Genomic DNA, 18,176 nt, shown 5'->3' on the forward strand with positions numbered 1-18,176 from the left:
TAAAGTTTTTAAAGTTTTTATCTTGTTTGTTCCGGTTCTGTTGTGTGACGGACTGATCCGGGTCCCGGTGTGAATGGTGTCCCCTCCGTTAGCTGTTAGCCTGTTAGCTTCAGAGTCAGCCACCGTTTAGTTTCCATTAGAAACATGTCGACAGGAGACCTGAAGGGACAGTTTCTCTACAACCTGCCGTCCTCCGTCCTCTGGGAGTTCTGTCGGGTCATGGACGGACTGTCCGACCTGGACTGGACCCGCTTCGGTGAGTCACGACCAGAACCGAGACCGTCTGCTAACGGCTAACAGCTAGCACGGTGTACCGGTCTGCCTTTAGCTAACAGACGAGGAGTTCGTACTGCAGCAAAAGTACCAACACCAGAGTTACAGATTACTTCTATACTGTTGGCACTGAAACATGAAGCTCACAGTACTTGAGTACTTTAACTACATGTGGCTGACATTACTTGAGTACTTCAACTACACGAGGCTGACAGTACTTGAGTACTTCAACTACATGAGGCTGACAGTACTTGAGTGCTCTAACTACATGAGGCTGACAGTACTTGAGTACTCTAACTACATGTGGCTGACATTACTTGAGTACTTCAACTACATGAGGCTGACATTACTTGAGTATTCTAACTACATGAGGCTGACAGCACTTGAGTACTCTAACTACATGAGGCTGACAGTACTTGAATACTTCAACTACATGTGGCTGACATTACTTGAGTACTTCAACTACATGTGGCTGACATTACTTGAGTACTTCAACTACATGAGGCTGACAGTACTTGAGTACTTCAACTACATGTGGCTGACATTACTTGAGTACTTCAACTACATGAGGCTGACAGTACTTGAGTACTTCAACTACATGAGGCTGACAGTACTTGAGTACTCTAACTACATGAGGCTGACAATACTTGAGTACTCTAACTACATGAGGCTGACAATACTTGAGTACTTTAACTACATGTGGCTGACAGTACTTGAGTACTCTAACTACATGAAGCTGACAGTACTTGAGTACTTCAACTACATGTGGCTGACATTACTTGAGTACTTTAACTACATGTGGCTGACAGTACTTGAGTACTCTAACTACATGAGGCTGACAGTACTTGAGTACTTCAACTACATGTGGCTGACAGTACTTGAGTACTTCAACTACATGTGGCTGACAGTACTTGAGTACTTCAACTACATGTGGCTGACATTACTTGAGTACTTCAACTTAATGAGGCTGACAGTACTTGAGTACTCTAACAACATGAGACTGACAGTACTTGAGTACTCTAACTACATGAGGCTGACAGTACTTGAGTACTCTAACTACATGTGGCTGACATTACTTGAGTACTTCAACTACATGAGGCTGACATTACTTGAGTATTCTAACTACATGAGGCTGACAGCACTTGAGTACTCTAACTACATGAGGCTGACAGTACTTGAATACTTCAACTACATGTGGCTGACATTACTTGAGTACTTCAACTACATGTGGCTGACATTACTTGAGTACTTCAACTACATGAGGCTGACAGTACTTGAGTACTTCAACTACATGTGGCTGACATTACTTGAGTACTTCAACTACATGAGGCTGACAGTACTTGAGTACTTCAACTACATGAGGCTGACAGTACTTGAGTACTCTAACTACATGAGGCTGACAATACTTGAGTACTCTAACTACATGAGGCTGACAATACTTGAGTACTTTAACTACATGTGGCTGACAGTACTTGAGTACTCTAACTACATGAAGCTGACAGTACTTGAGTACTTCAACTACATGTGGCTGACATTACTTGAGTACTTTAACTACATGTGGCTGACAGTACTTGAGTACTCTAACTACATGAGGCTGACAGTACTTGAGTACTTCAACTACATGAGGCTGACATTACTTGAGTACTTCAACTACATGTGGCTGACAGTACTTGAGTACTTTAACTACATGTGGCTGACAGTACTTGAGTACTCTAACTACATGAGGCTGACAGTACTTGAGTACTTCAACTACATGAGGCTGACAGTACTTGAGTACTTCAACTACATGTGGCTGACAGTACTTGAGTACTCTAACTACATGTGGCTGACAGTACTTGAGTACTCTAACTACATGAGGCTGACAGTACTTGAGTACTTCAACTACATGTGGCTGACAGTACTTGAGTACTTCAACTACATGTGGCTGACAGTACTTGAGTACTTCAACTACATGTGGCTGACATTACTTGAGTACTTCAACTTAATGAGGCTGACAGTACTTGAGTACTCTAACAACATGAGACTGACAGTACTTGAGTACTCTAACTACATGAGACTGACAGTACTTGAGTACTCTAACTACACGAGGCTGACAGTACTTGAGTACTCTAACTACATGAAGCTGACAGTACTTGAGTACTCTAACTACATGAGGCTGACAGTACTTGAGTACTCTAACTACATGAAGCTCACAGTACTTGAGTACTCTAACTACATGTGGCTGACATTACTTGAGTACTTCAACTACATGAGGCTGACATTACTTGAGTATTCTAACTACATGAGGCTGACAGTACTTGAGTACTCTAACTACATGAGGCTGACAGTACTTGAATACTTCAACTACATGTGGCTGACAGTACTTGAGTACTCTAACTACATGAGGCTGACAGTACTTGAGTACTCTAACTACATGAGGCTGACAGTACTTGAGTACTTCAACTACATGAGGCTGACAGTACTTGAGTACTCTAACTACATGAGGCTGACAGTACTTGAGTACTTCAACTACAAGTGGCTGACATTACTTGAGTACTTCAACTACATGAGGCTGACAGTACTTGAGTACTTTAACTACATGAGGCTGACAGTACTTGAGTACTTTAACTACATGAGGCTGACAGTACTTGAGTACTTCAACTACATGAGGCTGACAGTACTTGAGTACTTTAACTACATGTGGCTGACAGTACTTGAGTACTTCAACTACATGTGGCTGACAGTACTTGAGTACTCTAACTACATGAGGCTGACAGTACTTGAGTACTCTAACTACATGAGGCTGACAGTACTTGAATACTTCAACTACATGTGGCTGACATTACTTGAGTACTTCAACTACATGAGGCTGACAGTACTTGAGTACTCTAACTACATGAGGCTGACAGTACTTGAGTACTCTAACTACATGAGGCTGACAGTACTTGAGTACTCTAACTACATGAGGCTGACAGTACTTGAGTACTTCAACTACATGAGGCTGACAGTACTTGAGTACTCTAACTACATGAGGCTGACAGTACTTGAGTACTTCAACTACAAGTGGCTGACATTACTTGAGTACTTCAACTACATGAGGCTGACAGTACTTGAGTACTTTAACTACATGAGGCTGACAGTACTTGAGTACTTCAACTACATGTGGCTGACATTACTTGAGTACTTCAACTACATGAGGCTGACATTACTTGAGTACTTCAACTACATGAGGCTGACAGTACTTGAGTACTTCAACAACATGAGACTGACAGTACTTGAGTACTCTAACTACATGAGGCTGACAGTACTTGAGTACTCTAACTACATGAAGCTGACAGTACTTGAGTACTTCAACTACATGAGGCTGACAGTACTTGAGTACTTTAACTACATGAAGCTCTACTTGTAATGGAGTATTTTGACATGCTTTATTGATACTTGTACTTGAGTATTTTGTGGGTGTGAGTAAAGTATAAATACTTCAGAGTGGTGCTTCAGTACTGTACCTGAGTAAATGTACTGTGAAATAGAAACTGATCGATCAATAAATTTCTGTTACAGCCTCGGAGGTCCTCAGTGATCAGACTGCCGTGCGATTGGCTGAGAGGAGGGAGAGGCGGACCGACTGGGTGATGAACCAATGGGAGAACAGGAACGGTCGTGTCGGGGAGCTGATCGACCTGTTGGAGCGTCTGCAGCTGCTCCGCCCCCGTGATGTCATCCTTGGCTGTGAGTTCACTGACCTCTGCCGATCTCTGTGGGGTCAAAGGTCAAATTCTGCAGCTGACTTCTCTCTCTCTCTCTCTCTCTCTCTCTCTCGCTCTCTGCAGGGGCGTCCAGACTGAAGCCTTCCTCGTCTCCTCTTCCTCCTGCCCCTCCTCTGCCGCCACCTCCATTTCCTCCTCCTTCTGTTGTCTTTGACCCCCCTGCCAAACAGCCCGAGTCCCTGCCCACACTGAGCACCTGCAGACTCAGCACAACAGGTAACACACACACACACACACACACACACACACACACACACTCACAGGTCTGAACCTGACTGGGTGTTGTCAGAGCGATGGGAGGCTGTAGCTTGTTTTCCACTTCCTGTTCAAGGCAGGAACTTGGCGCCGTTATTCACCTTCTGTGTAAACGGTCCAGTCTTCAAGGCAGCAGTGGAGGTTGTAACAGCACCATAACAACGTGTGTCAGAGACTGAATAAAGATGGACGACATGACAGCTCCCCAAAAGTGAAGCCAAAACATCTGGGTCGCCCCCTGGTGGCCGGCTGCAGTATAGGTCATAAACCCCGCCCCCTCCATGTCAGCTGATGGGACATCAGCCAAACTAAAAACACAAAAGACAAGTCAAATAATTTTTTTCCAAAAATGGTTTCTGTTGTTTCAGGTAGTTTAATCATGCTGCTGTTCAGTCTTTATGCCCGGTTCAGGCTACACGATATCAGTCCGATTACAGCCCGACACAGGGTCGTACGCTGTTGGCTCCGATTGTGAACGGGTTTCGTACACAATAATCCATCGTTTCATCTGGTGTAGTGTGTCATAGTAGACGACAACCCACGTTGTGTCTGGGACGCCTCACGACGTTCCAACAGAAAGTCTAGCCCGTTTAATTTTCTTTTAGTCTTCCACAACTTCTCCAGTCACAGCCGTCACTTTGACCAATAGGAACACAGAGCGATCTGTTGCCGTGGAAACTGTACAACAACAACAGCCCAGCCTTTCAGATATTTCCTGTAGGGACGTTAGCACACAGAGTAAAAAGGAAACAGCAGAGGCACTTTATCAACCCGCTGAGTACTGCCATTAGCATCAAGCTAGCAAACAATGCTCTTTCTTCATAATGGAGGATATAAAGGAATCAAACTCACAGATAGTGTCTGGTCTGCTCCTGTTTGTCCTGTTAAATTTAATGCATCGCACCGTCATTTCAAACTCAACACTTCCTGTATCAGTTTCAGATTAAAAGCCCCTGATCATTTAATTTGAGAGAATCCCTTCACTTTCTAAAGAGGCTTTTATTGTGAAACATTTTCAGGAACTTCCTGTGGAGGATTCAGTGACTGTCATAGTTTTAATGTGGTACTTCAGTTGTAGCTCCGCCCATCTGGTGACACTTTTTATGTTATTACAGTAACAGTTCATCTGGGACATGAACAGACACAGTGACTGAAATAATGGCTATAATAATAAATATAGGGCAAAAATAACCCGATGACATCACACACAGCGTGAAAGACGACCAGCGATGATTGGTTGTGGACTCTTTATGACTATCCATAATGGCCTAATGTGACATAGTGACTGTCAGAATAGACAAGCATGTCGTGTAGTCTGAACCTGGCTTTAGCTTCACCTCTGTAAAGTGGGCGGAGTTGGACATGCATCGTCCATCTTTATATACAGTCTATGATGGGCATTAAAGGGATAGTGCACCCAAAAATGTAAATTCAGCCATTATCTACTCACCCATATGCCGAGGGAGGCTCAGGTGAAGTTTTAGAGTCCTCACATCACTTGCAGAGATCCAAGGGGAGAGGAGGTAGCAACACAACTCCACCTAATGGAGGCTGACGGCGCCCCAGATTCAAACGTCCAAAAACACATCATTGAAACCACAAAATATCTCCATACTGCTCGTCCGTAGTGATCCAAGTGTCCTGAAGCCCCGACATAAAAAGCTGTTTGGAAAAACCTCATTTGAACTCTGTTTTTAGCCTCATTGTAGCCTGTAGCTCTGACTGCCTCTCTGGACACTGCGCTCACGTGTGCGCACTTGCAAGCACATGAACACACATGAATGCAGTCCACAGGGACCTGAGCCTGAGCCTCCCTCGGCATATGGGTGAGTAGATAATGGCTGAATTTTCATTTTTGGGTGCACTATCCTTTTAAAGGGAGAGCTGGCAGGTCTGGACCACAGATGGGACAGGTGTAGCGTTTTGAGGACGTGTTATGTGTGCGACCCTCTGCAGGAGATTTAAAAAGTAGCTGTTAGCAGTTAGCAGCTAACTCAAAGAGGAAGAACAGATGCCAAAAATGTCCACAAGTTGGGAAGACAAAGCCCTTTGTGCTGTAAAACGAGTGTCATGACACACTCAATGATGCGCTGTCTGTCGGAGCTAGAATAATTAAAATGTTATATAAAGCCTAATTTTTTGACAAGTAATATTCATACTGGTTCAAATAAGCAATATGATTGTATTTTCAATCTTTGCTGAGCAACAGTTGTGTAAAAGGAATTAAAGGCCTGTTGACTTCAGTGATTTAAGCAAATAATAGCCCGGGCTATTAAATAAAGTTTTACTGTACTTACTCACTACTACTTCTACTTGTTTATCTTCCTCTGGTTAATGATGATGAAGTGATGACGTCATGAATGTATCTGTCGTGAAAACTGATTATAAAAAAATTCTCTCGTCAGCATTCAGTTGAAACCAGATCAGACTAAATCAATTAGACACACAGGTGTGTGTGTGTGTGTGTGTACACTGCATATCTGTGTGTTGTATTGGCATCAACTCCTGCTCTTCTTCTTGTGTTCTTTATTCAGTAGACAAAGGAGGAGGAGGAGGAGGAGAAGGAGGAGGAGGAGGAGGAGGAAGAAGAGCCCTCCCTGGACCAGCCCCGCCCCCTCCCAATCTGCAGTCTGACCTTCAGCGACCCCCCCAGGTAACACACACACACACACACACACACACACACAGAACAGGGTGTCATAATAATGAATATAATGAATATGATGATGATGATGATGATGATTATGATGCTGTCCCTCAGGCCCCCCCGGCGTTGGCGAGCACCAGCGGCAGCATCAGCGGGAGTGGTGTGATGTGCTGGTCGTATGAAGAGGTGCATGCTGGGACGGCGGGGTTCTCCCCCTCCCTACAGGTGGGGGAGGGGGGGTTCGGAGTGGTGTACAGAGCGACTCTGAGGAACACCAACTGTGCCATCAAGAGACTCAAACAGGTCAGCCAATCACAGCACAGCACACACACAACTCAGGGTGAAGGTCACATGACACGCAGCACTTAAACAGGATGTGATGTCATGTTTGTGAAGCAGTCAGTGAATATTGATCAAAGTGTAAACATCAAGTTTGATCACTGAACATGAACTTCTACAGCTGTGTTTCTATTGGCTGTAACACTGACAGGAAGTGGACTGTGATTGGTCAGAGCTGTTGTTGTTGTTGTTGTTGTTGTTGTAGGACTCTCTGCTGGACTGGGCTCTGCTGAAGGAGAGTTTCCACACTGAAGTGGACAAACTGTCAAAGTGAGTACAGCCGTGGATTCAACAAAACAGCATTGGTGTAAACTTTGAGATTTGATGTCTCGTGCTGGCGCCAGCTGTGGACGGAGACATTATGCTTTTGGTTTGTCCGTCCATCCGTCCTGTAAGGAGGTTTGATTCTGAGCTGAGGGGGGTTTCATGCTGTGTGATATTTTAATGTGAGGTCAGAAACCACTGTTCAAAGAAATGACTGATGTAACAGTGGAAACTTTAGATGGTCCTGAGACGCACACTAACATCCAACCAGGATTTTGATTCTCACAGTAAACCTCTGCTAATTAACGCGCTCTGATACAGACTGAATCAATGAGGAGATAAATCAGTGTGTCTGTCTCTATCAACGGGAGGAGACACAGACAAACTGTCATCGAGCAGGTTCGCCTCACAGTCAGTGACTACACTAACTGACTGACAGTTAAAGTTTCCTCTCTTTCTGAAACTGAACAACCTACATTTTCCCTCATCTCAGGGTGAACACAGTGTTGGGCGAGCTACTTGGAAAATGTAGTGAGCTAAGTTACCAGATACTCTGCATCAAAATGAAGTTTCACGACATTGAAGCCGTCCCCGGAGAAATGTAACAGGCTAAGCTACCAGGAAATGGTAAAACTAACTCACTTCCTGCAGAGCTACTTTTATTTTTTTACTTTATGTCAAATTAAATTCAATATGGTGCCTTAAATTAAGATTGTCATCAGCCAGATACAAAATATTTATTCTGTGGGAGTCTCTCTATGGATGGGCTGTTTGCAGAATAAATATTGCACCTCGCCCCGCCCCCAATTATAACCGAGCACGGCCCGAACCCGCAGCGCAGCACTGTGTACACACTCAGTTGGAGCGGAGCCTGTGTTGCGTTTAGGCGTTGTCACGAAAATAACAAATTCCAGCACTTGAATATCCGCTGACCCCTTGTCTATGTGCCTCGGGGTGGCAATGGTGTCAGTGACATCACCTAATCTCAGTTTTATTATCCTGACTTTGATCCAGACCACCACAGAACAACAGTACTTTTTTTCCTGGGAAAAAGAGCTTTGAACTTTTGATTAATCAATTAATCAATGTCACTAATGAAAAGATATTTGACTCAGAAAGTCATGATGTCACCACCACGCTACTGAGAAATAGAGTTAAGATAGTGACGCTGCTGCCCAACACTGGGGTTAAATAACTCAAACCTGCTCTCTGCAGTAATACAGCCCAGATCGTGTGTGTGTGTGTATGTGTGTGTGTGTGTGTGTGTGTGTGTGTGTCTGTGAGAGACACAGTGACAAACACTAACACGTGTGTTGTTCAGGTTCAGACATCCGAACATCGTGGATCTGTTGGGTTTCAGTGTAGGAGGAGGATCAGTGTGTCTGATCTACAGCTACATGGAGCTGAGGTCACTGGAGGACCAACTGCAACAGGTAACACACACACACACACACACACACACACACACACACACACCAACACAACATATGGCTGCAGTTCAATCAGGAGAGACAGGAGTACATCTCGACTCTGTATGTGTCTTCATATGTTTTAAAAGTGTCCATCCTGATGTGATGTCATCTGTGTGTGTGTGTGTGTGTGTTTGTTGTCAGGAGCGGGCGTGTCTCTCCTGGTCTCAGAGACTCGGTGTTGTCAAAGGAGCGTCAGCTGCTCTGCAGTACCTCCACTCGCCGCCTGATGGACACTCGGTGCTGATCCACGGAGACGTGAAGAGGTCACTGCACGTTCACTGCCTGCACCTGTTGCACGTTCACCTGCTGTCAGCACTCAGCTCTGTTTCTCTCTGTGTCTCTGCAGTTCAAACATCCTGTTGGACCGTCACCTGGTGGCCAAGCTGGCGGACTTCGGTCTGGCTCGGTTTGCATGTCGCAGCCCGGCGGGACGCACGGCGGCTCAGACAGCATCTGTCGGTAAGACGGCAACGGTCAGAGGAACGCTGGCGTACCTGCCCGATGAATATGTGAGGGATGGAGAGCTGGGGCCCGCTGTGGACACATACAGCTTTGGAGTGGTGAGACATGGCAGGGGCCTATGGGAAATGTAGTCTGTGATAGATACAGACTTACTTTGACTTTACAGCGATTGGTTCATCAGCTCAGGACTGACTCAGACACGTCTGCTGTGTGTCTCAGGTGCTGTTGGAGATTCTGACAGGTCGGCGAGCTCTGGAGAAAAACACGAAGTCAGGAGAGCGATATCTGGTCAGAACGCACACACACATTAAAATATCAAAACCTAGCTTAAGTGTTGTTATGGTGTTTGGCTCAGTGATCTGGTTCTGGTTCTGGTGGTGTAGAGGGACCTGGTGGAGGAGGTGGAGGACAGTCCAGAGGGTTCGTGTGCAGCATCCTGGAGGAAACAGCTGGACCAGCGGCTGATCACAGGTCAGTGTATGTGTTAAGGCGGATTTACAGTTGTGCCTCAGCTCTACGCAGACCCTACGCTGTGGCCAACACCTTTGTGATCATTCTGCAGTTACACCTCCAAAACACTGGCCGGCGGTGGGGTTTCTGTCAAGGAGGTTAAAAAGAGGAGAGGGCATGGCACCATATCACTGGGGTACAACACATGCGCAGTAAAATCTGAACGCACTTTCCAAAGGGCTCAATAGCTGGGGCACTATCATAGAACATGAAGATGATTGATTCGTTTGACTGTGGCGTCTGCAATCTGAAATATATTTAGAAAGATATGGGTGAGAATTACAATTCTGTCATCATTAAGAAGATCCTTCATGAGATCCTACATCAAAACGTTCTTCTGTATATCAGCAGCCATCCATTTGATCCAAAAAGTTCTGTCAGGCCGAACGCACCCAAGAGGGCTAAATATAGTGCACTTAAAAGATCACCTGAGCAGACACCACCACTTTAATTTCAGCGCCATCTACTGTAACCCTCCAACATTAAACAAAGGTAACGCTGCAAAATTCGGCTCCATTACAGCTCACAAGGTTCACTGACAAAACAACTGTCTGATACTGAACACGTTTTCCAAATAAATACAACATGCTAACATCATTAGCACAAACCTATGGCATTTTACATTGTATAAATTAGCCTAGCAGCTATCAGAGTTTCTCTCTACTCATATGAAGCCAGGATAAATCACACACAGGACTTTAAATGCTATTTTGTGGCTTCATTGTCTTCAGTTTATTGTTTCCTATCAGTGAAATAAAAGTTAGTAGAAGTTTGGTTTCCACTGAGGGAAATGGTTTTCACTTTACAAAAATAAACAGGAGGTCTACTGTGCCGTGATGGGTCATTAAATTTCTGGGGAGGTGCATGTCAGGGTACTGCGTAGGCTGTGTAGGTACGACATAGGTACAGCATCTATTTTATGCAGAAGTATAAATCCCACTTTAGTGTCACATGACCTTCCCTACCTGTTAACCTGCAGCTGCTGTACTCATGTTGTGTGTTTAGGTGGTGCTGCAGAGCCGGCTGGCTGTATGGAGGTGGTGGCTTTAGCGTGCAAGTGTCTGGACAAGAAAAGGAAAAGGAGACCGGCCATGACCAAGGTCAGAGACACTTCATGAAGTTCCAGGGTGATTGCTGGTCCTTAAAAGCTCCTCAAATGTTTTAAATACACACAGGATGGGTCTTAAATGTTGTAAGTCACATCCCTGTAAGAGTTTCCTGTGTTAGCGCTACAGGAAGTGTCATTTTAACAGGAGGAGGAGACCCTACGACACAACACCAGTGTGTGCACCTATTTTCACTTCCTCTACACATTTAGGTCAAACATTCAGTCTGCATATTTAGACTGAGGCTCTGTTAGTCCGCCTGCTCGTTAGTTTATTCAAGAACACAGAGTTTCATCAGCTTTATACAGAACCAAACAACGGCAGCATCGTGTCGCTCCAGTGTATGATTTTAGACAGCATGATGACATCACAGAATAAAAGGAGGCATGACAGGTGTGACGTCTAACACAACAGCGCTGTGTTACATGTAACACACATCGGCAGCACTTTATAAACACTAACAACATAAAGCACGTCAATAACAATCATTTAGCGTCCCTGTTATATGGCGGCTGATCTCGTCCTCTGCTCAGAGGGTAAGGAGCTCCTGGACCTCATTGTTTGAGTTAGCTGCTAACTGCTAACAGCTGCCGTTCTTCTTTGAGTTAGCTGCTAAGTGCTAAGCATAATATGTTGCCACACCCATCCCACCCATGATGCTGTCCTGTTGGCTGTGCTGTGTATGCAGACATCATTGTACGCGACAACTCTGTCCCCCCACTCAGCGAACAAACAGGAAGTGTAAAAAAGGGGCTAGTGTTCTCACTGGATGATTTAAAATGACTTTTTATTTCCCAGTCATGATGTCTGTCAAAAGTCAACTTAAACTTATACAACTTATACTTACCGGCCACCTGTTCAGCTGCTCGTTAAAGCACATATCTAATCAGCCAATCAGGTGTCAGCAACTAATTAACATTTAGTCATGTAGACATGGTGAAGACAAGCTGCTGAAGTTCAAACAGAGCATCAGAATGATGAAGAAGGTGATTGAAGTGACTTTGAATGTGGCATGGTTGTTGGTGCCAGACGGGCTGGTCTGAGTATTTACTGGGATTTTCAGCACAACCATCTCTAGGGTTTACAGAGGATGGTCCCAAAAAGAGCAAATATCCAGTGAGCCAAAATGCCTTGTTGATGCCAGAGGTCAGAGGTCAGAGGAGAATGGCCAGACTGGTTCAAGATGATAGAAAGGCCACAGGAAGTCAAATAAGCACTGGTTCCAACCAAGGTGTGCAGAAGACCATCTCTGAAGCAACAACACCTTGTCCAACCTTGAAGCAGATGGGCTACAGCAGCAGAAGACCACACCAGGTGCCACTCCTGTCAGCTAACAACAGGAAACTGAGGCTACAATTCACCAAAACTGGACAATAGAAGATTGGAAAAACCACATTCAGATGGAAGCATGGATCCATCCTGCCTTGTATCAACGCTTCAGGCTGCTGCTGGTGGTGTAATGGTGTGGGGGAGATTTTCTTAGTACCAACTGAGCATGGTTTAAACACCACAGCCTACCTGAGTATTGTTGCTGAGCGTGTCCATCCCTTTATGACCACAGTGTACCCATCTTCTGATGGCTACTTCCAGCAGGATAACGCACCATGTCACAAAGCTCACATCATCTCAAACATGACAATGAGTTCACTGTACTCCAATGGCCTCCACAGTCACCAGATCTCAGTCCAATAGAGCACCTTTGGGATGTGCTGGAACATCATGGATCAACTGTGTGATGTCATCATGTCAATATGGACCAACATCTCTGAGGAATGTTTCCAGCACCTTGTTGAATCTATGACACCAAGAATTAAAAAGGTGGTCCAACCTGGCACTAGCAAGGTGTACCTAATAATGTGGCCGGCGAGCGTATGTTTTCAATTTGAAAACTGATCAAATGTTGGAACGGTTGAAATGAAAATAAAACAAAAACTCACTTTCATTTTTAATTTTAGGTCACAGGTCAGAAAGTTATTAGTCAGTGTTCATGTTATTTTGTCATTCACCAAATATGGAAAGTCAAATCTTAATTTGAAATAATCTTATTTTAATATTTGCAGCCACAGACATCTCTAAGATCAGAGAAACTTCAGATTATGGCTGTAGTGATGTCTGCAGCCTCTGGGGGCGCTAGCACCTCTTTATTGATGTAGATGTGTGATGATAGAAGTGAAACGAGCGAGGGGTCCTCAGGGATCCTGCTCGGGTCCTCTTCTCTTCCTCATGTTTGTGTTCTCCTCACAGGTGTTTGAAAAACTTCAGGACATCCACGTCATTGTGAGGAAGACCAGCTCCTCCTCTTCCTCCTCCTCCTCCTCCTCCTCCCCCCTCCACCGTCTTCAACCCCCCTCCATGTCCCTCCCCAGACCCCCCCTCCCCCTGGACTCTACTGTGGGAACTCTCTCCAACCAGCTGTCCAAACTGGGACCACTGGAGGACATGTACCAGCCCTCCCAGTCCTCTCAGCTCTCCTCCTCCTCCTCCTCCTCTTCTTTCTGCTCCCTCACCCCTCCTCACCCACTGCACTCCTCTGCATCCCTCTCTTCCTCCTCCTCCTCGTTTGCTGGTCCATGTGAAACGGATGAGAGTCGAGGCCTCTCCCAGTACAACGTTAGCTCCCAGCACAGATCTAATGGGACCAGTTCCAGGTCTCTGTCTCCATCCACCAGAGACCAGTATCACAGGCCAACTGGGCCCACAGAGTCGCAGCTGAGCCAGCCTTCTGTCCCCACTGAGGACCAGTACAACTTCCCTCCCCAGCCCAGCAGCCCCAGTGACAGGTCAGGGCCTGGGAAAACCACAGCAGAGCGCCATGGTGTCCCACAATGCCTCTCTTCTGCGGGGTCCCTGCAGTCGGTGTCTCCGGGGCCCTCAGGTACGTCAGCAGCTTGTTCAAGGAGCAGACTGCAGTTTATTTGTTTGGATCTGAACTACGGTCTTTATTTCACAAAACACTGTTTTTGTTTTGGAAACAAAGTAATCTCACTACTCTGAACAGTTTATTTAACAGACAAAAAAATCCTTGTTACCATGGAGATGTGTGATTGAAGTGATGGAGTGTGTAAACTGATTGTTCTCATGTGTGTGTTCAGTCCACATGAATCCCAGTAAGCAGCGTTTCCTGCAGAAGAAAACTTTGTACGAGGAGGGAAAGATTCAAACCCCCGAGCTGCTGTCGTCTGATGACCTTTGTACGTTAAACATCTCAAATCTTTGATTTCATCATGCTTCCTGTCGTCATCTCATTCTGTTTCATGTCATCAGATATCAAACGTGTGTCGTGTCGTCATCTGATTTTATGTCGTCACATCTCACGTCTCTTTGTATCTCATCTCATTTAATCTAATTATCTCATCAGTTTTAATCTTACACTTAAATTTTCTCGTGATTATTTACCGCTGAATTACAGCTCACAACTCGCTGCTCCGCTCAGACTGTTTCTGCTGGCTACTCAAACATCCTGATGCAGACTATTTACTGGAGTTTACCAGCCTGTCACTCATTTGAAGATAATTACAAGCACAGCCGTTCTCGGCATTGAATGTCCGACAGTCCACCACTAACACTTTCATCACGTCTCGTCAAGGAAAATAAAACAAAGATCTCATTTTACTTTTTAATATCAAGATCTATTTTTAGCTCGTCAGACGGATTTATTCATCGATTTATGGAAGAAAGGCTGTTGATGAAAATGAAAATCATAGTTTTGGTCAACAAAATGAAGACTGCATTTGGCACAAACATCAACTTTAAGTTAAGGAGCAACTGATTAGAATTTGGTGGTCAAAGGTGAAAGGTCATGGTCACTATGACCTCGTCTGATATTCTTGTGAACGTGGTATCTTAAAAACACCTCATGGGAATTTCTTTAAATTTGGCACTAACGTCCTCTTTGAATCAGTAATGAACTGATTAGAATTTTGTAATCAAAGGTCAAAGGTCAGCGTGACCTCACAAAACATGTTTTTGGCCCCGACTTAAGAATTCATTCACTAATTATGACAAAATAATGAAGTGATGACATTTTATATCCAAAAGGTCAAAGGTCAGCTTGACTGTGACATCATCACGTTTTAACGTCATAGCTCAGGAACAGAAGGGGAGACATTTGGTCAGATACTGAATTGGTGACTCTAATCTTGAAACTGTGCTGATTGTATAGATCTTCTGTGTGTGAAGCATCCATGTTTTCACTGACATGGATGGAGACTGGAACGTTGTGTTCACACCAGGTGCAAGTAAAATGCATAAAGTGCAATTTCGCATCATATGCTTATTTGAGAGAGTTGAAAAATCTGAACCTGAGCAACTGATTCGTGCGTGATAGCCAATCAGCATTGAGATCCTCCAGGGATGTACGACACCGAATACGTACTGGTTGAAGTTCACTCATCGCTTCATCGTGAAAATTCACATTGTGTTTCGTATGAACACAACAGAAGAGAAATTCGACTGGTGTGCGGAGGCAAACAGCCGCATGGTCTCACATCAAATCTACTTTTATCTGATGATGTCATGTTTTATTTTTTAACCTTTATGTTTGTCCCTCTCACGTTTTGTTGTGTCATTTTATGTCTCATCTTATTTGAAGAGTGTCGTTTCATTTTAACTGAGATCATCTTGATTTTTATGTCACATTTGATTGTATTTGATCCAAATGATGTCATTACTCTTGTCTCACTTTATAACTATTGCGGCTAACAAAAACATTAATGTTTTATTTTTATCTTATCTTCAGGCTCATTCTGTGTCCTCTCATGTTGTCACATACTGCAGCTTATTAGGAAGTTAAGATCTCATAATTCTCATAATTATATTTTCTCCTATTGAGGCCGATCTCTTCCTCCTGTGTCGTTTTAAATCTTCATCTTCTAACCGCTTCATCCTCTTGAGGGTTGCGGGGGTGCTGGAGCCTATCCCAGCTGACATCGGGCGAGAGGCAGGGTTCACCCTGGACAGGTCGCCAGACTATCGCAGGGCTGACACATAGAGACAAAGAACCATACAACCATTCACACCTACGGACAATTTAGAGTTATCAATTAGCGCTGACACGCTGACACGGGGAGAACATACAAACTCCGCACAGAAGGGCTCCCACGCCCGGGATCGAACCGGCAACCCTCTTGCTGTGAGGCGAGAGTGCTAAACACCACACCACCGTGCCTCCTGTCGTTTTAAATCTCTCGTTCTATTTCATATGTTGTACAGTTTTCTGTCATTGCTATATTTTCTACCACCATAACACATCTCAGTTTATCTCACTCATCCATGATCTCATTCTGTCTTATATCTCTTCTTCTCTCATCACGTTTCACTACATGTCGTCTCATATCTCATTTCATATCTCATGTCAGATGGTGGGCGGAGTTCTGTCAGAGGACCAGAGGAGAGTGACGAGCTGGATTATCTTCAGCACCACTGACACAGACTGATTCAGAGTCAGATTCACTCGCTGTCATCGTCATGTTCGTATCACGAACTGCTGAATCTGTTCTGGACGTCCCACAGACTGAAGCTGTCGTCAACACATCTCTGTTCATTTACTCCGTTTATACAAATCAGTAATCTCACCAATCATATGCAGCAGAGGTTCACATGAAGGTATGACATCATCATCACACCTGCAGTGATGTCATGGTATCTGTGACATCATGTGGTGGACTAAAGACACGTCAGCTGGGACTTTTTGGTCACGTTTGTTTACAAAAACATTTATTTGTACGTCTTTGTCATAAAATACTTGAGTACAAAATCTACAGTATTTCTGTGATGTATTTTAATTGTATTGTAGTTTTGCATTTTTATATTTATTCTTTTTTTTGTGACTAAACACCTAAGACAAATTTACCTGCTTCAATAGATTACAATAAAAATCACAACTTTATAAAGGGTTAATAAATCATTTATTTCTCTCTGTACATCACTTAGAGGTAAACTTTTGGGTTTCTGGGTTGTGGCTGCTGTTTAATTCAGTCAGTCGACCAGCAGACATTTCGTTGAACTGTTTGACCTCTGACCTTCTGAAGTTAACAGCTGCACATCATCTGGACCAAAATCCATTTATTACATGATCAACTTATTGATGAGTTACTGTGAGAACCATTGATTTACTTTTAACATTATTACTGATAACTTCTTTAGATAACTGATTGAGCTGTTGTTTTTTTATTTAACTTTGACACTCCCCAAAGCTACAAATATTTTTCCTTGAGCCTCCTGGAGCAACAGGCAGAAAATGCATGTCCCTCCTTCCACCATGAATTAGTTAATAGGGACTGTTTTTTATTTATGAGGTGGGAGGGACTTATGTTTTTTTATTTTGGTCTTGGGTAGGGGCATAAAAATGTAGTGGTTGTGTTTTATATTTTATTTTACTGCAGATTTTTAAAGGAAACACTGTTTCTACGGGCCAGCGGGTTTGGAAGCAATGTTTTCTTTAAAAATCACACCAAAAAAAAAAAAAAAAAAGAAATTGTTAGATTTTCAAATTTCCGACGGACCTTGGACACGTCACGTACAATGAACACTTCCATCACAATAAACCCCCCCAAAAGAAATCAGATCTTAAAACAGTGATACTTAATCAAAATCACTTTATTCTACGTCTCATGTAGAACTTGTCCAAAAATTAACAGTTTGTCCAATGAGTAAAAAAATGAGAATTTTTTTTCAACTCCAGGATTTCATCTTCAACTTTTAACTTTCAAACATCAAAGGGTAAGTTTTAAAAATCTAATAACTCATTTATGGTGGAGGGAGGGTCATGGGTTTTCCTCCAGTCACTCAGGGAGGTTCAAGGGGAAATATCTGGAACTTCAGGGAGGGTAAAAACAACAAAGTCACACCCCAGCCATCCCCCTCCTCTCATAAGTAAAGAACAGTCCCTTATATTTTTAAAATTTACCCTTTGATGTTTGGAAGTTAAAAGTTAAGTATGAAATCCTGAAGTTGGAGAAAGCCTCAGCTTTACACTCTCGTCATGCAAACAATTTATTTTTGGACAAATGTTTAATGAGACGATGAAAAAAGTCATTTTGATGAAATATCACTTTTTTAAGATCAGATTTGTTTGTTATGTTTTGTTTTGTTTGACGGAGGC

General features: G+C 43.8%; 1 protein-coding gene across 2 annotated transcripts; it reads left to right on the forward strand.

Moving 5' to 3' along the window:
* Positions 1–16,965, forward strand: irak1 (interleukin-1 receptor-associated kinase 1). 2 transcript variants are annotated; one of them, XM_033628082.2, is made up of 15 exons: positions 1–256; positions 3,814–3,981; positions 4,083–4,235; positions 6,809–6,927; positions 7,036–7,224; positions 7,466–7,530; positions 8,846–8,957; positions 9,138–9,259; positions 9,343–9,556; positions 9,678–9,746; positions 9,842–9,929; positions 10,974–11,068; positions 13,319–13,949; positions 14,167–14,265; positions 16,432–16,965. In XM_033628082.2, the coding sequence occupies exons 1-15, from the start codon at positions 145–147 to the stop codon at positions 16,497–16,499; spliced, it is 2,304 nt and encodes a 767-aa protein (XP_033483973.2). In that variant the 5' UTR covers positions 1–144; the 3' UTR covers positions 16,500–16,965. The 2 variants fall into 2 exon arrangements, with proteins under 2 accessions (XP_033483973.2, XP_033483974.2); XM_033628083.2 differs by having other exon boundaries at positions 6,812–6,927.
* The last annotated feature ends 1,211 nt before the right edge of the window (positions 16,966–18,176 follow it).

This window comes from Epinephelus lanceolatus, chromosome 8 (genome assembly GCF_041903045.1).
Source record: "Epinephelus lanceolatus isolate andai-2023 chromosome 8, ASM4190304v1, whole genome shotgun sequence".
Taxonomy (NCBI): Eukaryota; Metazoa; Chordata; class Actinopteri; order Perciformes; family Serranidae; genus Epinephelus; species Epinephelus lanceolatus.